Genomic DNA, 25,061 nt, shown 5'->3' with positions numbered 1-25,061 from the left:
TACTTGACTTCATCCCTTCCCAGGAATACGCTGGGGGGAAAATATCCTAACTGATGTGAGAACATTTTGAATAGTTAGGAAGCATAGTTCTCAAATTGGAGGTTGAGAAACAGCTTTGTACAGGGCTGCTGATTTGTGCCCGTCATGACTTTGAGAAGAAAATATTTTTTTCAGATGCCTGGTCCAGAGCTGGAGCATTAACTCTTCTGCACTAGTTTTTGGACATGTGCTCTAAGGTCCACCTGTAAGATTTCTTGGGCCACTGGCAAATATAATAAGAACAGCATAATAGGAGGTGTGCAAAAGATTGCCTGCTTATATTATCCTGGATAGGACTGTTTTTTATTGTGGGTCGTGAGTGTTCTGACAGCTTTTACATTAACATGTTCTATCTTTTTGAAGTGACAATGATAGTAGATGATAGTGGTAGAGGTAGAGTTAATTTTAAATGCCTTTATTTGCAGAAAGCTAGAAATGATATTGGTCCCCTTTTATAACTCCTTTTTTAAAAAAAGTAAATGGGCTGGGTATGGTGGCTCACGCCTATAATCCCAGCACTTTGGGAAGACGAGGAGGGCGGATCACCTGAGGTCGGAAGTTTGAGACCAGCCTGGCTAACATGGTGAAACCCCATCTCTACTAAAGGTACAAAATTAGCTGGGTGTGGTGGTGCACAACTGTAATCCCACCTACTTGGGAGGCTGAGGCAAGAGAATCTCTTGAACCCAAGAGGCAGAGATTGCAGTGAGCCAAGATTATGCCATTGTACTCCAGCCTGGGCATTAAGAGTGAAATTCCATCCCTGCTCCCCGAAAAAGTAAATGTTTGTGATCCAGTGGTTCTGAAAGTCTAGAACTACCCCTTGTTGACTATAAACTGATTTTTGTGGAAGCAGAAGTATTGATAGAATTATTCCATAGGTGACCTGAATCAGCAGCATGGGTATGTGTGAGCAGTTTATTTACTCCTGCCATTGCCCACTCTCCTAAAACTGTTGATAGTTAAGAAAATCAAAGTGTGATTTGAACACACATCGTTCTTGTCTCTTCTATTCTGCTAAAAAAACTTTTCAAAGTCTCAACAGAACTGTTACTTTGAGGAGAAGGATGTAAAAAGTGACCCTTCAAGATAAAAATTTTAATTATGCTGTTTGCTTTTTACGTAAAGAAGTGTTCCTCCAGGAGTTTTTGGGTCCACATCTGGCTTTAACAATTTTTTTCTCCCCTCTATCACTGTTGATACTAATGCCAATTTTAATTTCTTGGCATCATGATACATAAATATATCACTCACAGATGTGATTTTAAACAAGGACTGAAACTAAATTTGGAAGCAAGAGATTCACAGGGTTTCATCAGATCATTCTCAAAAGTGACACATTTGTACTGAAATGGTTTTAAATTGCTCATTTCAAACCTACCTCGGTAGCAAAATGCCATGCGTGCGGCGGATTTGCAACCACGTTAGTCATTTTCTTTCCTCCGTTTCCTTGCTGTGTTTTATTGGGAGCACAGAGTAATGTAATTTAGTAAATTATGATTTGATGGCTGGGCATCAGCCCCAGTGTTGAACAGTATTTGGACTATGATTACTTGCTGGCTTTGTCACAGTTGACATTAATTATTGATGGAAGTTTCAGAAATAGCGCATGTGCCAGGAGCTTTTCACCGGAACACAGGCTCCAGGGAGGAGGGATGCTAAAGAGTGTGGGGGAAGAGGCACCTGTGGCTTGTTTATGTCTGTGCACAGGGAACCTGGACCCAGCAGGCTGTGTAGTACCTGTGTAAAGGTCATGGTATAGCAGAAGGATGAACCGTCAGGCTTATTTCTATCGTGTTCCTCCCCAGGAATTGCACCGAAGAAGCCAACTTCAGCCAGAGCCAGCCAAGACGAAGGCTCTCCAGACTGTCATTGAAATGAAGGTAGGAACTGTGCACTTTTGTCAGAAACAGTTATGCCTTGGGAGTTTGTTCTAACTTGATGGTGCCTAATATAAATGTGAAATGAATCTTGTGTTTTTCTCTAGGCACCCTGCTGGGTGCTTTAGCTCTGGATTATTTTCCTTCCTGGGCACAGTTAATTTATTGGCCCTTTAACTAGGATGGCTTTTCTAGGCTAAAGAATAAAGGGCTCAAGTATCCATTGGTTGAAAGGAGCTGGGTTCCTTTGCGGAGCATGTCTAATCCTAGGGAGGTTTTGTGTGTGTTTTAAAAGTAAAATTTTTAAGCTATAACAATTCTTTTCCTCCTATTCACATCATAATGAAAAGACACCTTTGAAAAATTAAGAGTTGGCAAAGGGAAGTTATTTTACATGGAGTGGTATTGTTAAATAATTAAAATTAAGCTGTCAGCAAAATTTACTTTTCAAAAAATAATACTGTCTTGTGACCCCAGTATTTTCTACTAACCAAGGCTGGAAGTAATAACACTTTACGAAATACTTGCAAATTATCCTATTTAGCTGCGGAGGGCATAGAGATACACTATTTAAAGGAATAGAGAAATCATTCTGAGAGGATTTAGGGCATTTAAGGAATCATGAAGTAAATGAGCATGGCCAAGCCATGATCTATGATTAAGAAACTGATGTAAATGAAACTCAATTTCTTTGCTAGTATCTAGAAATTTGAAATCTTTTTATTTACAATTTTTGCCAGAAGGATGCAAATAGTAAAGTATTTGTCTCAATAATAAATAATTCTTAATTTAATATGTTCCATTAAGAAACAAAAAATTTATATCCAAGATGTTTGCAATCTGAAAATTCCACACTGAAGTTTAACACTCAGGGAGTTTGCCGGTCACCATGGGCCTGCAAGAGAATTCTAAAGCTTGCTGATAGAGCAATGAGTCTTCTCTCCTCCTTGCAGCATATGATTTTGAATTATCTGCCCCCAAATTCCCAAGTTTTAAGGGAAAAGAAACTAGTATGAGCTTTTGAATTCTTGGCATGTGCAATTCTGAGTAGGGATTGTTTTTTTCTATTCAATGACAATTTCTTCATCCAAGATTTTTGTGAAAATTATATAGGTCATTTGCTTTAAAACTATGTGTCCCTCAAGTGAGGTTACATGAGTCGAGGCACTCATAATGTATTTGTAGCATATAGGTTTGAAAAATATCATTGAAGGGACCAAATGTCAATAGGATTAAAAAATAATTATTAACTCTGGCTCATCAGTTGTTTTAAACTTATGTAATTTAAACATTTTGAAAAGAAACTGAACGTTCTACACTGGGGGACAGTAGGCCAGTGGTTCATGATTAAGAGTTTAATCCTCACTTCACATTGGAACCAAACCTGATATTTGGTCAAAGCTTAAAAAAAGGAAAAAAAAAACGAGGAAAAATGAAAGACAAAAGGACAAAAGACTTGATTTTTTTATTTGCAAAGGGTGACTCAGTCCCCCTTCCACCCACCTCCACACCCACCTTCCCAGTCAGCGCAAATAGTAATGAAGAAGAGGATGTATATACAATCTATTTCCAAATTATAGTTTAAGAAAAAAAAATAAGTGCGTTCCCAAGGCCTTTGGAAAAAACAGGAGAAACATCTCTTCTAATATAGTGGGTAGTTTCCTGGTAAATATCTCCATACAAAGACATTTGGTAACTTTCTTCTGACTTTTGAAAGTAGAAAATCTGTTTGATCCTAGTTTGCCATTTCTAGCATTATATTTTATTATAAAACAAAAAATTATAAATAAAAAGCTTACTTAGGCCATCTACATGAGAAGGTGGAGAAACTTGAATTCTAGGGCAAATTCATATCCATATATTATCAGTAAATTGAGCCTAGAGTTCTCCTTTTATGGATGCCAATGTTGCTGATTTGTAGGCATAAGGCATTTGTATTTGTAGGAAAAATGAAGATCAATATATTTTTCAGGAAACTGATCCTCAGGTTTTTCTGTTGTCTTTTTGGATGCCTGTTAACTTACAAAAGCACTGCCTTCTGTCTTGTCAACAAAGAAGTCTGGGTCTCATTAGCATCTATCCTCAACATACCTAAATTGAGTTACAGAGGCAGCCGGTGGAGGGTCATCTCAGCCATGTGGATAGCTCATTCTGGAGGCTGGGATCTCATCTGATTTTGTACATTACACCCCTATGAAATTGGTGGGGATATTAGAAGTTCATATTGTACAGGCTGTAGAGTTGACTATCAAATCGAACTGACCCTTAAGCCTAGTGAGTAGAACTTGAGTCCCTGTTGTATTTTAGTCCTGGTTAAACATCAGTCTCATCTAGTGCCTTGATATAGTTTAAAATTAAGAAGAGATTTCTCAGCCTAAATTGACCCTGTAGTTTTAGGGAGATTAGATGAATTAGGCTGAGTGATTATCCCTATTTGTTTCTTGCTTCTTAGAGGTACTAAGGGTGAGCTTCAGAATCCCCCATTGTCCCCACATATACACTTTGCATAAACTTGCAAAAGGTATTTGTTGTGAAAGTCTGAAATCTTGCCTAAGTTCAAGCACTATTTAGAACCACAATCTGGTAGTTTTAGATCTTTGTGTACCTGCTCTGGACTTTGGAGTTGTGAAAATATGTTTCTCTGGGATGAACCTTGGGAAATATCATCTGCCTGCACCAAATTAGGGGCAGTTCACTTGAAGACATCACATCCACTGCCAGCCAATTGAGCCTGGGGGCTGAAGTCACTTGAATGAAAATGAAAATGAAAGGAAGCAAAGTGCATAAAGTTGTTTGTGATTTATCTTCTTGCAGGAAGCTTCAAGTTTTAATTTTGATCCTGATTTGGTCTGGCAGGTATGTTCCAAGTTTGCACTTAGAACATTGTGTGTGTTTCTTGGAAAATTAGTTTTTTGTAGGTGTTGCAGTGCTCCTCCTTCTCTTGCTTTTGTGTCTAAAGATTCTTTACTAAGCTCCTCTTTTCTGCTTTTGTGGATAACTGTCAATAAGAATGGCAGTTGAAAGGCTTGTTTTCTCTTTTTCCTTTCTTTAATGCTAATTCCTTTGAAAGAATGTGTAACTTATTTTTATTATAAATTTGATGTGACATAAACATGATGTCCAAAAGTTTTACTTTCTTGGGTCATTCATAAAGCCATTTTTTTTTAAAGAAAATGAATGACAGTAATGGCAGTTCTTGTCAAATAATCTCAAACCCCTTTTTCATTGTTAGCTAAAACTTTTAAGTGAAGGAAAATCTATTTCAGAGTGGCTAAAGCCAAAAGGAACTTTATTGGAAAAAAAATTTACTGGAAAAAAACAGGGGTATTGCTTCAGGCACAGCTTGATTCAGAGGCTCAAAAGATATTAGCATATCCCATTTTCTCTCGTTCCATCTCTTATCTTGTCTTCCTTCATGTGAGTTCTATTTTCAGGCAACCTCTTCCTGCCTGTCTGAGCAAATGGCTACAGCAACTCCAAAAATCACAAATGGAAGGGCAGGGAGAATGTTGTGGTTTTTGAAAAATATAAAAACTCAACCCTTAGAGTCATAATAATTACTGAGATGACACATAAAACTTCACTCCAAACAGCAGCTGAAGTGGAAAAGAAACTACGTGGAGTTCTCTAGGTCTCATTTCCTTAATACATTAAATGATATTCTTTGGGAAAAACAAACGTTTTGCTAGCATAGCAGAAACGATCAGATTTTCAGCAGAATTTATCAAAGAAGACATATATATATGAGTGACATAAGGGTTTTGGTAAAAGTTTCAGAAAATGTGCTTGATTTGGTTAATTTGTTAACTAAAGTGGATTAAGAAGCCAGAGGCATTATATGACTATGGAGCAGTGTTTCTGTGGTAATTGAAGTGAGGATTGTGGGTATGTAGCTTTCCAGTCCCATGGCCATTGAGGGCACTTGTGTGCCTTGAGTTGTTCCTCTTGAGTGACATTTGTCCCCACCAGGCTTTTTTCTTATTGGAACTAAGTAGTAAACAAAGCAAGACTGAGATCCACTAAGTTGCTGAAGTTTAAGTGGTACTGTTGGTCAAAGAATATGATTTTGCATTCAGGTGCAACTTTAATGCAGAGGTTAATTTTTTGTTATAAAAATAAGACTTCACTTTGTCTTCGTGCCTGGCAGATAACTGTTGTTCTGCATGGAGCTGACCTGCAGTTGGCTTAGGTTTTACTTAAAAGGTATCTTGGTATTTGGTCAAATTTAGCCTGTTGAGTTCCACAAAATATGAAAGGGATGTACTGGAACATGGTGAAGTTAAGAGCTACTACTTGGCAACTTTCTCAAGTTTCCCATAACTAGGAAGGGGAGACAGTTCAAAGGCAAACCTAGACTACTGAACACAACCCAGTACCCACTGTGAATTTGTCTGAATCCTGGAATCTGGTCAGAGACACTATGAAGTATATGAAGTAGCTGCCACTTCTTTGACTCCAGGGTCTACCTAGGTTTGTTTCATTCATCTTTGGGATGGTTACTTGTTTGGATTTTACTTAGAATTATTTCTTCTTGTTTTCTCTTTTTCCTTTCTTTAATGCTAATTCCTTTGAAAGAATGTGTAACTTATTTTTATTATAAATTTGATGTGACATAAACATGATGTCCAAAAGTTTTACTTTCATAGGAAATTTTTGCTACGTTCATAGGAAATTTGTGCCAATCCCAGTTTTTCTAGTCAAGCTATTATGATGATGGCTTTTGGGCCTTAAGAATATGCCCCTTCTCCTTTTGTGGCTATTAAAAACAGTAACGGCACTAACAACAGTGCCACCTGCACCACCAGTAACACCCAGTGACAGGAACATCACTACCACACATGAGGGCTCCAGCACTTGATGTGCAATAAACCTGTGAATAAGCATAGTTATCCCCATTTCACAGATGAGAAAGGTATGGTTTAGAAAGGATAAGAAAACTGCCCACGGTCCTGCAGCTAGTCGATTGACAGCTGAGATTTGAACATAAGTTTCTCCCCAAAGCTCTTGCACTCTCTGCTCCTCCTTTCTGCCTTTACTAAAGATAGCTCATAGGTTCAAATGTTTTTTTCTTTCAACATTTACTTTGGAAATCGTGCACTGAGGTTTGCGTTCTAGAATGGGTAGAGGCAGCTCATGAGAGACAGAGTGGCTTATGTGATATTTTTGGAAAGGTACAGAGCTGTACTTTGTGCTAAAAGGCAAGACTCCTACTTTTTACATGTGTGTGTTGTCATGCCTCCAAATAGGGATCCAAATATGTACATTATAGCCAACATATGCCCTGTTTCTCCCCTGAATTTTAAGTCTTGCTCTGAAGTCTTTTTTAACAGCCTGGTGTGATAACGTATTCAAACTTGCAAAGGACTGTGTTTTTGATATGCAGTGTGCTTTTACAATACTAGAATTATCCTTTAGCTTACATTTTTTTTCTTGGGAGATTTCTTTATCTTCTCATTTTCCAACTTGACCCCCCAATATAAAACAACAACAAATCCCTTTGTCTCATTTAACTATTTGCCTTAAATAAGGGAAAAAAATGTGATTTTTAAGTGATGGTCAAGTTAAATGTTAGCTCTGTATGATATATGGTTGTCACTTAGAAGCAAGTAAGATTTTTTTGGAAGATGAGAATTCTTTCCCCTTTCCCTCAGACTCTTCTTATGATGTATTTGACTCTATATGTTTGACTGAATTGACAGTTGATAATTCTTGCTATTACCCAGGTTAGTTTTTGTGAATCTAACTCCTGAAGTTGAATCAAAAACACCAGTGTTTACTGAGCAGCTATTTTGTATACAGCACCATGGTGATGCTTTCAGAAAAACTGAGCTCCAAGTCATTAAGGAGCTAATGGGATGAAGTACATAAACCAGGTTATAAAGTGACTTAAGAAGGGCAAAATCAGCTATAAGGAGTCAAAGGATATCAAATAAGAGAAGGGCATAGAATGCTTTTTGGAGGAGGTAGCATTTGAAGAGAACCTTGAAAAACTGGCATGACTTTGATAAAGGGGAATATGGTTTACAAACAGTGAGAACTATAAGAGTCTAGTAAGTATAAGGAGTGTCTTTGGAAGATCAAACCATTTGGTTTGGTTGAGAGAAGACATTGTAAGTTTAAAAGCCCTGGAAGAGCACATTGAACCAGTAGAAAAAGAAGGTGGAGAGAAAGAAATAATAAAGATAAAAACTAATGTTAAATAGATAGAAAGTAAACATATACTAGAGAGAAACACCAAAGCTAAATGCTGATTCTTTGAAGAGATTAACAAAAATGACAAATCCTGATTAGAATCACGAAGAGTAGAGACAGCACAAATAACCAAAATCAGGGATGAAAGGGGGGCATCACTAAAAATCTTATTAACATTAAAAATATGAGAGGATTTTATTAGCAACTTCATGAAAATAAAGTTGAAATTTTAGATAAGTGAAAAAATTCTTTTAAAATCACAACTTGTCAAAACTTGCTCAAGAAGAAATAGAATGTCTGAGTAGTCTTATGTATTAAAGGATATGATTCTATAATTTAAAATCTTACCACCAAACCAAAAATCTAAAAACCCAGGCCAAACAGAAACAATTACAGGCCCAGATGGCTTATTTCTGTGAATTGTACCAAATATTTGAAGAAGAAATGAAATCAATCATACAGAAACTCTTCCATAATAGAAAAAGAGGGAGCATTTCCCATCTTGTTTTATGAGGCCAGCATATGTTTGATATTCATACCCAGCGAATATGTTACAAAAAGGAGAATTACAAGCTATCTCCTGAGTAAACACTGTTGATACAAAATGGCCTAGTGAATTAAACTCAATAACAAATAAGTGACATGACCAAGTTGTGTTTATTTTAGGAATGCAATATTGAACTAATATTTGTTTTTTTTTTAATAAAAACAAATTTTATTATAACTACATCCATTTAACTATATCTACCAACTAACTCATCTATCTTTAGTTCTTATATTTCTTTTTTTTTTTTTAATTGCATTTTAGGTTTTGGGGTACATGTGAAAATCATGCAAGGTTGTTGCATAGGTGCATACGTGGCAGTGTGATTCGCTGCCTCCCTCCCCTTCACCTATATCTGGCATTTCTCCCCATGCTATCCCTCCCCAACTCCCCACCCCCACTCTGTCCCCCCCACTCCTCCCCAACAGACCCCAGTGTATAGTGCTCCCCTCCCTGTGTCCATGTGTTCTCATTGTTCAACACCCACCTATGAGTGAGAACATGTGGTGTTTGATTTTGTGTTCTTGTGTCAGTTTGCTGAGAATGATGGTTTCCAGGTTCATCCATGTCCCTACAAAGGACACGAACTCATCGTTTTTGATGGCTGCATAATATTCCATGGTGTATATGTGCCACATTTTTCCTGTCCAGTCTATCATCAATGGGCATTTGGGTTGGTTCCAGGTCTTTGCTATTGTAAACTGTGCTGCAATGAACATTCGTGTGCATGTGTCCTTACAGTAGAACGATTTATAATCCTTTGGATATATACCCAGTAATGAGATTGCTGGGTCAAATGGAATTTCTATTTCTAGGTCCTTGAGGAATCGCCACACTGTCTTCCACAATGGTTGAACTAACTTACACTCCCACCAACAGTGTAAAAGTGTTCCTATTTCTCCACATCCTCTCCAGCATCTGTTGTCTCCAGATTTTTTAATAATCGCCATTCTAACTGGCGTGAGATGGTATCTCAATGTAGTTTTGATTTGCATTTCCCTAATGACCAGTGATGATGAGCATTTTTTCATATGTTTGTTGGCCTCATGTATGTCTTCTTTTGTAAAGTACCTGTTCATATCCTTCGCCCATTTTTGAATGGGCTTGTTTGTTTTTTTCTTGTAAATCTGTTTTAGCTCGTTGTAAATTGTGGATATCAGCCCTTTGTCAGATGGGTAGGCTGCAAAAATTTTTTCCCATTCTGTTGGTTGCCGATTCAGTCTATTGACTGTTTCTTTCGCCGTGCAGAAGCTGTGGAGTTTGATCAGGTCCCATTTGTCTATTTTGGCTTTTGTTGCCAATGCTTTTGGTGTTTTGGTCATAAAGTCCTTGCCTACATCTATGTCCTGAATGGTTTTGCCTAGGCTCTCTTCTAGGGTTTTTATGGTGTTAGGTCTTATGTTTAAGTCTTTAATCCATCTGGAGTCAATTTTAGTGTAAGGTGTCAGGAAGGGGTCGAGTTTCTGCTTTCTGTATATGGCTAGCCAGTTTTCCCAACACCACTTATTGAACAGGGATTCCTTTCCCCATTGCTTGTTTTTGTTGGGTTTGTCAAAGATCGGGTGGTTGTAGATATGTTGTGTCGCCTCCGAGGCCTCTGTTCTGTTCCATTGGTCTATATCTCTGTTTTGGTACCAGTACCATGCTGTTTTGATTACTGTAGTCTTGTAGTATAGTTTGATGTCCGGTAGTGTGATGCCTCCTGCTTTGTTCTTTTTGCTTAGAATTGACTTGGCTATGCGGGTTCTCTTTTGGTTCCATATGAAGTTTAAGGTGGTTTTTTCCAGTTCTGTGAAGAAGGTCATTGGTAGCTTGATGGGGATAGCATTGAATCTGTAAATTACTTTGGGCAGTATGGCCATTTTCACGATATTGATTCTTCCTAACCATGAACATGGAATGTTTCTCCATCTGTTTGTGTCCTCTCTTATTTCGTTGAGCAGTGGTTTGTAGTTCTCCTTGAAGAGATCCTTTACGTTCCTTGTTAGTTGTATTCCTAGATATTTTATTCTCTTTGTAGCAATTGTGAATGGCAGTTCGTTCTTCATTTGGCTCTCTTTAAGTCTGTTATTGGTGTATAGAAATGCTTGTGATTTTTGCACATTGATTTTGTATCCTGAGACTTTGCTGAAGTTGCTTATTAGTTTCAGGAGATTTTGGGTTGAGAGGTTGGGGTCTTCTAGATATACAATCATGTCGTCTGCAAACAGGGACAATTTGACTTCCTCCTTTCCTAATTGAATACCCTTTATTTCCTTTTCTTGCCTGATTGCTCTGGCTAGAACTTCCAGTACTATATAGGAGTGGTGAGAGAGGGCATCCTTGTCTAGTGCCAGATTTCAAAGGGAATGCTTCCAGTTTTTGCCCATTCAGTATGATATTGGCTGTTGGTTTGTCGCAAATAGCTTTTATTATTTTGAGATACGTTCCGTCGATACCTAGTTTATTGAGAGTTTTTAGCATAAAGGGCTGTTGAATTTTGTCGAAGGCCTTCTCTGCATCAATTGAGATAATCATGTGGTTTTTGTCTTTGGTTCTGTTTATGTGGTGAATTACATTTATAGACTTGCGTATATTGAACCATCCTTGCATCCCCGGGATGAATCCTACTTGATCATTGTGGATAAGCTTTTTGATGTGCTGTTGTAATCGGTTTGCCAGTATTTTATTGAAGATTTTTGCATCTATGTTCATCATGGATATCGGCCTGTAGTTTTCTTTTCTTGTTGAGTCTCTGCTGGGTTTTGGTATTAGGATGATGTTGGTCTCATAAAATGATTTGGGAAGGATTCCCTCTTTTTGGATTATTTGGAATAGTTTCAGTAGGAATGGTACCAGTTCCTCTTTGTATGTCTGGTAGAATTCTGCTGTGAACCCATCTGGACCTGGGCTTTTTTGGGGTGGTAGGCTCTTAATTGCTGCCTCGACTTCAGACCTTGTTATTGGTCTATTCAGGGTTTCGACTTCTTCCTGGTTTAGGCTTGGGAGGAGGCAACTGTCCAGGAATTTATCCATTTCTTCCCGGTTTTCTAGTTTATGTGCATAGAGTTGCTTGTAATAATCTCTGATGATGGTTTGAATTTCTGTGGAATCTGTGGTGATATCCCCTTTATCATTTTTTATTGCATCTATTTGGTTATTCTCTCTTTTCTTTTTTATTAGTCTGGCTAGTGGTCTGTCTATTTTGTTGATCTTTTCAAAAAACCAGCTCCTGGATTTATTGATTTTTTGTAGGGTTTTTCATGTCTCTATCTCCTTCAATTCTGCTTTGATCTTAGTTATTTCTTGTCTTCTGCTAGGTTTTGAGTTTTTTTGATCTTGCTCCTCGAGCTCTTTCAATTTTGACGATAGGGTGTCAATTTTAGATCTCTCCTTTCTTCTCATGTGGGCACTTATTGCTATATATTTTCCTCTAGAGACTGCTTTAAATGTGTCCCAGAGATTCTGGTATGTGGTGTCTTCGTTCTCGTTGGTTTCGAAGAACATCTTTATTTCTGCCTTCATTTCAGTGTTTATCCAGTCAACATTCAGGAGAAAGTTGTTCATTTTCCATGAAGCTGTGCAGTTCTGGGTTGGTTTCTGAATTCTGAGTTCTAACTTGATTGCACTGTGGTCTGAGAGACTGTTTGTTATGGTTTCTGTTCTTTTGCATTTGCTGAGGAGTGATTTACTTCCAATTATGTGGTCAATTTTAGAGTAGGTGTGATGTGGTGCTGAGGAGAATGTATATTCTGTGGATTTGGGGTGGAGAGTTCTGTAAATGTCTATTAGGTTTGCTTGTTCCAGGTCCGAGTTCAAGTCCTGGATATCCTTGTTAATTTTCTGTCTCGTTGATCTGTCTAATATTGACAATGGGGTGTTGAAGTCTCCCACTATTATTGTGTGGGAGTCTAGGTCTCTTTGTAATTCTTTAAGAACTTTCCTTATGTATTTGGGTGCTCCTGTATTAGGTGCATATATATTTAGGATCGTTAGCTTTTCTTGTTGCATTGATCTCTTTACCATTATGTAATGTCTTTCTTTGTCTCTTTTGATCTTTGTTGCTTTAAAGTATATTTTATCAGAGATGAGAATTGCAACTCCTGCTTTTTTTTGCTCTCCGTTTGCTTGGTAAATCTTCCTCCATCCCTTTATTTTGAGTCTTTGTGTATCCTTGCATGTGAGGTGGGTTTTCTGGATACAGCACACTGATGGGTTTTGGCTTTTTATCCAATTTGCCAGTCTGTGTCTTTTGATTGGGGCATTTAGTCCGTTTACATTTAGGGTTAATATTGTTATTTGTGAATTTGATCCTGTCATTTTGATGCTAGCTGGCTGTTTTGCCCACTGGTTGATGCAGATTTTTCATTGTGTTGATGCTCTTTACCATTTCGTGTGTTTTTGGAGTGGCTAGTTCTGGTTGTTCTTTTCTATGTGTAGTGCCTCCTTCAGGAGCTCTTGTAAAGCTGGTCTGGTGGTGATGAAATCTCTGAGTTCTTGCTTGTTCACAAAGGATTTTATTTTTCCTTCACTTATGAAGCTTAGTTTGGCTGGATATGAAATTCTGGGTTGAAAGTTCTTTTCTTTAAGGATGTTGAATATTGGCCCCCACTCTCTTCTGGCCTGTAGGGTTTCTGCTCAGCGATCTGCTGTAGTCTGATGGGCTTCCCTTTGTGGGTAACCCGACCTTTCTCTCTGGCTGCCCTTAGTATTTTCTCCTTCATTTCAACCCTGGTGAATCTGATGATTATGTGCCTTGGTGTTGCTCTTCTAGAGGAATATCTTTGTGGTGTTCTCTGTATTTCCTGGACTTGATTATTGGCCTGCCTTGCTAGGTTGGGGAAGTTTTCCTGGATAATATCCTGGAGAGTATTTTCCAGCTTGGATGCATTCTCTTCGTCACATTCAGGTACCCCTATCAAACGTAGATAAGGTCTTTTCACATAGTCCCATATTTCTTGTTGGCTTTGTTCATTCCTTTTTACCCTGTTTTCTCTAATCTTGCCTTCTCGTTTTATTTCATTGAGTTGATCTTCAACCTCTGATATCCTTTCTTCTGCTTGGTCAATTCGGCTGTTGAAACTTGTGCATGCTTCGCAAAGTTCTCATGTTGTGTTTTTCAGCTCCATCAATTCACTCATATTCCTCTCTAAGTTGTCCATTCTTGTTAGCATTTCGTCAAGTCTTTTTTCAAGGTTCTTAGTTTCTTTGCATTGGGTTAGAACATGTTCTTTTAGCTCATGAAAGTTTCTTATTATCCACTTTCTGAAAGCTGATTCTGTCATTTCATCACACTCATTCTCCATCCAGTCTTGTTCCCTTGCTGGTGGGGGAGTTGTGCTCCCTGGTAGGAGGAGAAGTGTTCTGATTTTGGGTGTTTTCATCCTTTTTGCACTGGTTTCTTCCCATCTTTGTGGATCTATCTGCCTATCGACTTTGTAGTTGCTGTCTTTCTGATTTTGGTAATTTTAAGTCTGCAGCAGCAGAACTCATAAACCCCGCTTTTTCTTCCCTCCCGGTGTTCTGTCCCAGGTAGTTAGGGCTTTATGGTTTTCTGCTGTCTTGTTGTTGCTTTCCCTGCCCACAAGGTGGCAGCCTAGTCTCACTTAGCGTGCAGAGGCTTCGCTGAGCTGCTGTGGGCTCCGCCCAGCTTCCTTGTGAACTTCCCTGCAGTCCTGTTTATATGGGTGTAGTTAGAACTGCTTCCGCTATGTTGGCCCGCTCCTGTAGTGACAGAGTCTCTGTAGTGGCGGGTTGCATTGGTTACTTGCCCTGGGAACTGCAGGGTGTGTCCTAATGGAAGACGCCCCTCCCCCACAGAGCTGGACTGACCTGGGTTCAGTTGTGTTTCCTGTGGCGCTTTCTTTGCCCTGGAATCTCCTGGCTTGACTCCCTGTTTCAGCTCCCCTTGCTGGCTTACAGGGGACTCGGTCACACTCACTCTGCAGAAGGAGCCGCTGCTCCCTGCCTCAGGGTGCAGGCCTAGTGGCCGGGGTGCACCGCTCAAGCCAGCAGCGCTGGTGACCTGTAGTGCTCTTCCCCCTGTGAATCTCCTGGTCTGTGGGCAGTAAAAATCCGTCTGGAAATGCGGCGTCCACTCACTCTCTGCGCTTTCTCTCGGAGCTGCAATCGCAAGTTCCTCCTAATCGGCCATCTTGGATCTCTCAACTAATATTTGCATATCAATCATGTTATCCAGCATATAAGCAAGGAAAAGGAGAAAATGAGTATCATTTATAGGCACAGAAAAAGCATTTGACAAATGCAACATCCATCCATGGCCCCCAAAAATGTTTTTAAGAAAGTCAAGAGTAGAGGAGTTTTTTAATCTAATAAGATTAGTTACAAGAAAACTATAGCACATATCATGTTCAATGGTAAAATGTTGAAAGCTTTCTCTATGATATAAGGAATAAGACAAGAATGCCAGTTACCATCACTTCTATTTGATAATGTTACGGACATCCTAGGTATAAGAATTAGAAAGAAAAAAATTAAAGAATTTTTATTCACAAGTACCATAATTGTATCTGTAGAAAATATCAATGAATCCATTTGTACAATATTAGATTTGTAAATAAATTTAGCCAAATGGCTGGCCAGTATTTTTAAATGAATCTTATTTTACATACTAGTTATAAACAATTAGGATATGAAATTTAGAAAATAGTATCACTTACACTGGTATTAAAAACCCCCAAATATATAAAAGCAAGTCTAACAATGGCTATAAAAGACTTAATTTAAATGAAAAGGTACTAAACATAACTAAATGTATGATAACTAAGACTTTAAACAAGTGAAACAACTGTCATAAGTAGGGTAGATAAAACAGTAGTGGAATATGCATTCAATGAAATGCTATATGGCAATGAGAAGGACCAAGCTATTGCCATATGCAATAACATAAATGAATACTACCCCAAAATAATTGAAAGAAGCCAGCCACAAAAGAATATATATATGTTCCCAAAACATGCTAAACTAATTGATAGTGTTAGATGTCTGGATGGTAGTTAATCTGAAGAAGAGAAGGGAAAATGTGAAGGTTGAGAGGGCTAGGAAGGAGGTTTCTGAAGTACAGGTAATATTCTATTTCTGTTATATTCTGTTTTGTGATCTGGTTGGCCCAAGTTTATCATTTATCACAATTTATCATTCTGCAAGCCTATTATTTGGGTACTTTCTTATGTATATTATATTAATATTTTAATTAAAAGGTTGCTTTAAAAATAAAGGAAAAATAAGTCATCAATAAAAAGGTAACTCAATTACAAAACTGGGCAAGGATTTAATTAGACTTTTCTCCAAAGAAGACATACAGATGGCCAATAAGGACATAAAAAGATGCTCAACATCATTTGTCCTTAGGGAAATGCACACCAAAACCACAATTACATACAACTTCTTCCTCACTAGGATGGGTAAAATAAAAAAGACAATAATGAGTGTTGGGGAGGATATGGAAAAATTAGAACTATCATATATTGATGATGGGAACATAAAATGGTCAGCCCAATTTGGAAAACTGTTTAGCAGTTCCTGAAAATGTTAAACATAGAGTTACCACATGACCTAGAAATTTCACTTCTAGGTACACACCCAACAGAATTGAAAACGTATGTTCACACAAAAAACTATCCACAAATGTTCATGCTACCATTATTTGTAATAGCCCAAAGCTAAAACAACCCAAATGTCTATCATTTGATATATAAAGAAATAAAATATATTATATCTGCATAGTAGAATATTATTCATCGATAAAAGGTAATAAAGTACTCATATATGCCACAACATGGATGAACCTTGAAAACATTATGCTAAGTGAAAGAAGTCAGTTGGATAAGGCCATATATTATGTGATACTATTAATATTGAATGTCCAGAATAGGCAAATTAGGGACAGAAAGTAGATTAATGATTGCCAGGAGCTAGGGCTGGGGGAAGGAGGAAAGAAGAGTTAGTGCAAATGGGTACTGGACTTTGGGAATGAAAATGTTCTGGAATTAAATAGTAGTGATGGTTGCACAAACCTCTAAATTATTTACTTTTAAAAGGTTGATTTTTATGGTGTGTGTACTATATCTCATGAAAGCTGTTATTAAAAATAAAAATATTACAAAGGAAATGATCAATAACTTTGATTACTTAAAAACAGAACTATAAAATAACCAACGATGAAGGCTTACAAGAGATCCTTAAGGGCATTCTAGATATGGACACAAAAGGTGATGCCTGCTGTCACAAAAATACACTTAGTACATAGCTCACAGACCCTATAAAGGAACCACACTCAAGACTACAAAGCAACAAGCTGGTAACTTCATGATAGGATCAAAACCTCACATATCAATATTAACCTTGAATGTAAATAGTCTAAATGCCCCACTTTAAAAGGCACAGAGTGGAAAGTTGGATGAAAAGAAAAGACTTACCTGTCTGCTGTCTTCAAGAGATCCATATCACATGTAACAACACCCACAGGCTCAAAGTAGAGCTGGAGAAAGATCTACCATACAAATAAAAAACAAACAAAAAAAGAAGCAGAGGTCACTATTCTTATATTAGGTAAAACAGACTTTAAACCAACAACAGTTAAAAAAGACAAAGAAAGGCATTACATAATGTTAAAGGATAAAGACTTTTCTGTCTTAAAAATGTATGTACCCAACATTGGAACACTCAGATTCAAAAATAAGTACTTGTAGATTTAGGAAAATACTTAGACAGCAACATACAATGATAGTGGGAGACTTCAGCATCCCACTGTGAGCATTAGACAGATCATTGAGACAGAAAACTAACAAAGAAATTCTGGACTTAAATGCAACACTTGACCAATTGGACCTAACAGACATCTACAGAATATTACACTCATCAACTACAGAATATACGTTCTTCTGACCTGCATGTGGAATGTACTCCAAGATCAACCACATGCTCAGCCATAAAGCAAATCTCAATAAATTCAGAAAAATTGAAATAGTACTCACCATACTCTTGGACCACTGTGGAATAAAAATAGAAATCAATACCAAGAAGATCTCTCAAAAGCACATAATTACATGGAAATTAAACAATTTACTCCTGAATGACTTTTGGGTAAACAATGAAATTAAGGCAGAAATAGAGAAATTATTTGAAATACATGAAAACAGAGACACAAGATACCAAAAGCTCTGGAACAGAGCAAAAGCAGTGTTAAGAGGAAAGTTTGTAGTGCTAAATGCCTACCTCAAAAAGTTAGAAAGATCTCAGATTAATAATGTAACATCACACCTAGAAAAACTAGAGAAACGAGCAAACTAACCCCAAAGCTAGCAGAAGAAAAGAAATAACAAAAATCAGAGCAGAATTGAACAAAACTTAGACCCAAAAATGCATACAAAGAATCAGTGAAACTAAAAATTGGTTCCTTGAACAGATGAATTGATAGACCATTAGCTAGGTTAAAAAAGAAAAAAAGAAGATCTAAATAAGTACAATCAGAAATGACAAAGGTGACATTACAACTTATCCCACAGAAATACAGAAGATCCTCAGAGACTATTATGAACACCTATATGCACACAAACTAAAAAATCTAGAGGAAATGGGTAAACTCCTGGAAACACACACTCTCCCAAGATTGGATGAGGAAGAAATGGAAGCACTGAACAGACCAATATTGAGTTCTGAAATTTAATCAGTAATAAAAAACCTACCAACCAAAAAAAAAGCCTTGGACCAGATTGATTCACAGTTGAATTCTGTCAGACATACAGAGAAGAGCTGGTACTAGTTCTACTGGAACTAAAGCAAAAAGTCAAAGAACATGGATTCCTCCCTAATTCATTCTACAAAGTAAGTATCACCGTGATACCAAAACCTGGCAAAGACACAACAAAAAATGAAAACTACAAGCCAGTATCCTTGTTGAATGTAGATGCAAAAATCCTCAACAAAATACTATCAAGCCAAATTCAACAACATCAAACAATTAACTCACCACAATCAAGTAGGCTTCATTCCTGGAATGCAAAGTTGGTTCAATATGTGCAAATCAGTAAATGTGATTCACCATGTAAACAGAATTAAAAACAAAAACCATATGATCTCAATAGATGTGGAAAAAGCTTTCAATAAAGTCCAACATCCCTTTATGATTAAAATCTCTCAAGACTTAAACTAGGCATTGGAGCAACATACCTCAAAATAATAAGAGCCATCTATGACAAACCCATGACCAACATCATATTGAATGGGCAAAAACTGGATGCATTCCCTTTGAGAAATGGTTGCTCACTCTCATTACTCCTATTGAACATATTACTGGAAGTGCTAGCCAGAGCCATCAGGCAAGATAAAGAAATAAAAGGCAACTAAACAGGAAGAGAAGAGGTCAAGCTATATCTCTTTACTGACAAAATGATTCTATACCTAGAAAACTCTAAAGACTGCCAAATGACTTCGGGAACTGATAAACAACTTCAGTAAAGTTTGAAAATGCAAAATCAAGGTATAAAAATCAGTAGCATTTCTATACACCAATAGTGTTCAAACTGAAGGCATAATCAAGAATACAATCTCATTTATAATAGCCACACACACACACACACACACGCACACACACACAATACCTAGAATCCATCTAACCAAGGAAGTGTAAGATTTCTATGAGGAGAACTGCAAAACACTGCTCAAAGAAATCATAGATGACATAAATAAATGGAAAAAAAAAATTCCATACTCATAGATTGGATGAATCATCATTAAAATGGCCATACTGCCCAAAGCAATTTGCATATTCCATGCTATTCCTATCAAACTACCAATGTCATTTTTCCCAGAACTAGAAAAAACTTTTCTAAACTTTATATGGAACCAAAAAAGAGACTGAATAGCTAAAGCCACTGTAGTAGGCTGTCCTCACATTGCTATAAGGAAATACCGGAGGCTGGGTAATCTATAAAGAAAAGAAGTTTAATTGGCTCATGGTTCTGCAGGCTGTACAGGCATGGCAACAACATCTGCTGAGCTTCTCATGAGGGCCTCAGGAAGCTTACAGTCATGGCAGAAGGCAGAGCAGGAGCAGGTATATCACATGGCAAGCTGGAGCAAGAGCTGGGAGGAGGCCCCAGACTCTTTCCAACAACCAGATCTCATGTAAGCTAACTGAGCAATAATAATTCACTTAGCATCAAGCGGATGGTGCTAAACCATTCGTGAAGGATCCACTCCCATGATCCAATTACCACCCACCAGGCCCCACCTCCAACATTGGGAATCACATTTCAGCACAAGATTTGGAGCAGACAAACATCCAAACCATATAAGCAATCCTAAGCAAAAAGAACAAGGCCAGAGGCATCATATTACCCGATTTCAAACTATATTATAAAGCTACAATAACCAAAATAGCATAGCATTGGTATAAAAACACAGTCACATAGATCAGTGGAACAGAATAGAAAACCCAGAAATAAATCCACACATCTATCACCAGCTGATCTTTGAAAAATTGACAAAGATAAGCAATGGGGAACAACTCCCTATTTAATAAATGGTGCTGGGATAACTGGCTAGCCATATGCAGAAGAATGAAACTACACACTTACATTTCACCATATATAAAACTTAAGATGGATTAAAGATTTAAATGCAAGACCTCAAACTATAAGAATCCTAGAAGAAAATCTAGGAAACACTATGCTGGACATTGGCCTTGCGAAAGAATTTAGACTAAGTCCTCAAAATCAATTGCAACAAAACCAAAAATTGACAAATGAGACCTAATTAATTAAAGATCTTCTGCGTGGCTGAAGAAACTATTAGCAGAGGAAACAAAAAATCTACAGAATGGGAGAAAATATTTGCAAACTGCACATCCAGCAAAAGTATATCTAGAATCTGTCAGGAACTTGAACATTGAACAAGCAGAAAAACAAATAATTCCATGAAAAATTAGGCAAAAGTCATGAACAGACACTTCTCAAAGGAAGACATGCAAGTGTCCAACAAACATAATCATCAGAGAAAAGCAAATAAAAACCACAGTGAGAAATCATCTTACACCAGTTAGAATGGCTATTATTAAAAAGTCAAAACACAACAGATGCTAGTGATGTTGTGGAGAAATGGAAATGCTTATATGCTGTTGGTGGGAATGCAAATTAGGTCAGCCTCTGTGGAAAGCAGTTTGGAGATTTCTGAAAGAACTTAAAAGATAACTGCTATTTGACCCAGCAATTCCATTACCCAAAGGAATGTAAATTGTTATCCCAAAAAGACACACACTCGCCCGTTTATCCCAACACTATTCACCATAGTAAAGACATGGAATCAACCTAGGTGCCCATTAATAGTGGACTAGATGAAGAAAGTGTAGTATGTATACACCATAGGATACTATACAGCCATAATGAAATCGTGTTCTTTGCAGCAACGTGGATGCCGCTGGAGGCTATTATCCTAAGTGAACTAATACAGGAACAGAAAACCAAATACTGCATGTTCTCACTGATAAGTGGGAGTTAAACATCGAGTACTCATGGACATAAAGATAGATGGCAACAATAGAAAGTGGTACTACTAGGGAGGAAGGAGCCAAGGGGACAAGGGTTGGAAAACTAACTGTTGGGTACTATGCTTAGTACCTGGGTGATAGGATCATTTGTGCTGCAAACCTCAGCATCATGCAGTATACACAGGTAACAAACCTGTACATATACTCCCTGAATCTAAAATAAAAGTTGAAAAAAATAATAGAATAACCAACTATGAGACATATTTTTAAGGTTTACAGCAGTTTAGAGGTTTAGTATTCTTAATGTATAAAGAGGTTATATTTATCAATGTGGAATAAAAGCTTGGGGGGAAATGTACTAAAATGTTGACATTTATTCTGGGAAAGAAGATTATAAAGGATTTTTTTCCTCTTTTTTCCCCCTGTATTAGTCCATTCTCACATTGCTATAATGAAATACTGATGACTGGCTAATTTATAAATGAAAGAGGTTTAACTGGCTCACGGTTTTGAAGGCTATAGAGGAAGCGTGATGTTGGCATTTGCTTGGCTTCTGGGGAGGTCTCAGGAAACTTAGAATTATGGAGGAAGGTGAAAAGAGAGCAGGCACAGTAAGATGGCCAGAGCAGGAGCATGAGGCAGGTGGATAGGAGCGCCACACACTTTTAAATGACCTGATCTCATGAGAATTCATTCCCTATTGCGAGGATAGCATCAAGCGTATGGTGCTAAATCATTCATGAGAAACTGCCTCCATGATCCAGTCACCTCCTACCAGGCCCCACCTCCAACACTGGGGATTACGATTGAACATGAGATTTGGGTGGGGACACATATCCAAACCATGTCACTCCCCTAAATTTTCATGTTTTCAATAATGTGCATTTTTTAAATGTAGAAGTGATCAGGATTTATTATTTGGAAAAAAACAACAAGTTGGTTAAAAGCCATCATCAGAAACTTTGAAAATGCAAGATTTTTTAAATTCTTGTTTTCTTTTGCTAAACTGAGAAGGTTCCAAAGGGGAGAGGATTAGGTTATTTATGGAAACTGAGAATTTTGCTTGCTGCCTGCTGCTTCTCTATGCTTCACCTTTCCCATCTGGGCAATGGGTCCATGATACCAGCCTGTACGAGTTGTGGTGGGGATTAAAGTGAATTAAGGCATGGGAAAATCCTGGCACATAATAGATGCTCATGGAATCCTTTGCTTCTCCATCTCTTCCCTTTGAGTCTGGAAATTGAGGTTTATCTGTAAAAAAGAGGTTGTCCATTTGAGCAAGGACCACCAGAAAGAAAGAACTAAATAAGCTTATTTTCAGCAGAGAGACTCATCTCTGAATACACACATAGTTTGCATGTTGGAAAGACTTTAAAGGTGTCTTTGAAAGGAGAAAACAGTGAAGAAAAAATAGCAAGTCTCAGGAGGTCTATGGAATAATAAATGACCTAGGAACTTAGCTTTCTGGCTATTGGGCATTTGGCAAGTCACTTGTCCCCACTGGCTCTCACTTTTCTTATCTGGCAAAAGAAGGGATTGGACTAACTGTCCTACTTTTAAAACTCTGCCAAGTCTGAGGCTTGATGCCTGGCAATTTGGACTCTCAAGGGGCCCTGCTGGGGAGTCTGAATTGACATGACATTCTCGCAAAGTTTAAATCTTAGCTTTGTTTGCTCCATTTGGCCAGCCCTGCCCAGGCCAGAGCCCCTGCCCTCTCCCTTGCTGGTGCTCAGGTTCCTAGCCTATTGTTTACTTAGGGATTGCAATTTCCTTACTGGCGTGTGCCCCTGCCAGCAGGGTTGAGAAGTCAACCACAGGCCTCATGTGAACTTCCCTTTTCAGGTTACAGTAATGACAGCATACCAACTGTCACATGCCTCATCCCTGAGGCATGGTCCAGTTTCCACATCCATCAGGCCACATTGGTGACTTGGGGTGGCCTGAATTCCACTGCTGCCTGTCCCCCCCTTTTTTTTTTTTCCATGAAACAAACTGGTTGAATGTAGAATGATCTGTGTTATGTTTCAGAGATTCTAAGAGGACACACCAAACCCAACCAGGAAGTGGGTTAAAAGGAACAAGAAGAGCAAGTTCAGCTTGCTAGAAGGCTAACTCGGAGAGCTTCTTCACCCAATCTTTTCCTAAAGAGCACTGAAAGAGAAATGGAGGGATCAGCTGTCCATCTTTATAGGCTCCCTAAAATGCGTTCACTGTGTTGTGAAGTAGTACTCCCTGAATTGCTGGCATTCTCAAGGTGGGCAGCTGGAATTCAAACCCTCTTTCCATTTGGATGTACATGAAAGATGACATGCAACCCATCGTTGAGGGGACAGCACTGCGCACACAGAGGGACTGTCCTCTCATCTGGAAGCAGTTTCTGAAATTTTTTTCCTCCCTTTCCTCTCTCTCCAACCTCTTTACTCTTTTCTTTTGACCTTGCTCAGTGATCTTTAGAGGCTAAAAGTACTGTGGAAGAAAGAACCAGAATAGCATATGTTCTCTGAGGCTAGTCCCTTCTGAGATTGGCCTGTGGACAGCAAGGTCCCAATATGTGGCCTCCTCTCTCCTATTCAAGGCAGGCTTCTCTATTGAGGGAATGATTCCCGTTTACTCAGGGGGAAACCTTGGGCAAACCATTTACTATCTGTAAGTCTTCTGACCTGTTAAATGGGTGAAATAAATCCTTAATTCATAGGATTATGGGGAAGATTAAATGAAAGTTTCCTAGCACAGTGCTTGTGTAAGTAATCAATACATATCAGCTATTATTTTTTGCCCCCCAAGCTGAGGAGCTTACAAATAAATACAGATTTTTGTGTTCCCCAGTCCCCTAAAAGAGAATGTCCTTGCGTGAAACTAAGTCATCAATAGTTTTTTTGCTCACTCTCTAGATGATTTTAATGCAGTTAGTGTTCAGGTTGGCACTGGGGAAACTTTGTTGTAGTGTGTGTCACAGGCACATGGAAATGATTTTTAATCAGCCAGTGCTCCCTTCCATGCACTGGGCATGTAGAAAACTCTTGACTTTAACTGAAGCAGTTTTCTTTGCAGGACCAATACTCAGTTGAGAGGCACAGGTACAACTACATTGGTTGCTAAAATATTGCAGCACTTCCACAGCTACCTCAAACCCTCAGAGTACCCTTCACCCAACTCCAGCCCTTACCTTGGGGTCCCCAAATTCAGCAACTAAAGAGTTAATCCTGGGCCCTGCAGGGACTTCCCAGACCTGGTTCTAGTGCATCAGGAGGTGTCCTTCCTGGGGGGTTCTGGCTTTTTTCCATACTGGTTGTTGAGTGACTTGGCAATCACTCCTGACTCCATGGGATTTAAAACACTGGGGTTCAGTTTCTAATTATGGCAGTACAACTCCAATGAAACTGCCCTTAGGTCATCAATGACATCTTAACTTTTTTCTTAGTCTTTAAGCTCTTCAAACATTTGACTCCTCTGCCTTCTTGAAACTATTCACTCTTATTTTCTAGGGCTTTTCCATAATTTCCATGATTTTTGGCCCTCTTTCTTTTAGTGATTCTTCTACCCTTTTCTCTATCCTTGATTCTCAAACATGTCTGAGAATTCTTTTACCACTAAGTGTTGGTTTTGTTATCTCCACAGTTTTCAACTTCCATTTTGGATCTGGTTTTATTACTAACTGCGCAAAGCCTGTCTTACTGCCTTTTATTTACCAGCTTATGAATCCCTTTCAGAGTTTAGTAGATATTCCTAGCTTGATTCTGAAGACTGGTTATCAGTCTGTAGTGCCTTCCTTTCATTTCCAACTCCTCTGCAGCTAAACATGACCTATATTCTTAGAGCAATTCTGTCTTCTTACTCTTCCTTGATATGTCCATACTCTGTATTCGTTCTCTTTTTCTTTAAACTTACATTTATTAAATATTATATCCTGGGTACCATG

General features: G+C 38.2%; 1 protein-coding gene across 10 annotated transcripts in view; it reads left to right on the top strand.

The window, feature by feature from the left end:
* ERC2 (ELKS/RAB6-interacting/CAST family member 2) overlaps positions 1-25,061 on the top strand; it is a 958,416-nt gene that overhangs the window by 289,203 nt on the left and 644,152 nt on the right. For all 10 annotated transcript variants that reach the window (XR_010338994.1, XR_010338995.1, XM_064367213.1 and 7 more), the window contains one exon: positions 1,848-1,922. Coding sequence is in view for 8 of the 10 variants with exons in the window: in XM_064367213.1 (XP_064223283.1) it covers positions 1,848-1,922 (75 nt within the window). In the remaining 2 variants the exon portion in view is untranslated. The remainder of the gene's footprint in view (positions 1-1,847; positions 1,923-25,061) is intronic.

The sequence above is a fragment of the Aotus nancymaae genome, unplaced genomic scaffold, assembly GCF_030222135.1.
Source record: "Aotus nancymaae isolate 86718 unplaced genomic scaffold, 86718_ANA_hifiasm-v0.15.2.pri h1tg000067l, whole genome shotgun sequence".
Lineage (NCBI taxonomy): Eukaryota > Metazoa > Chordata > Mammalia > Primates > Aotidae > Aotus > Aotus nancymaae.
Note: the sequence above shows the minus strand (reverse complement) of the source record. Positions and strands in the feature narration are given on the sequence as shown.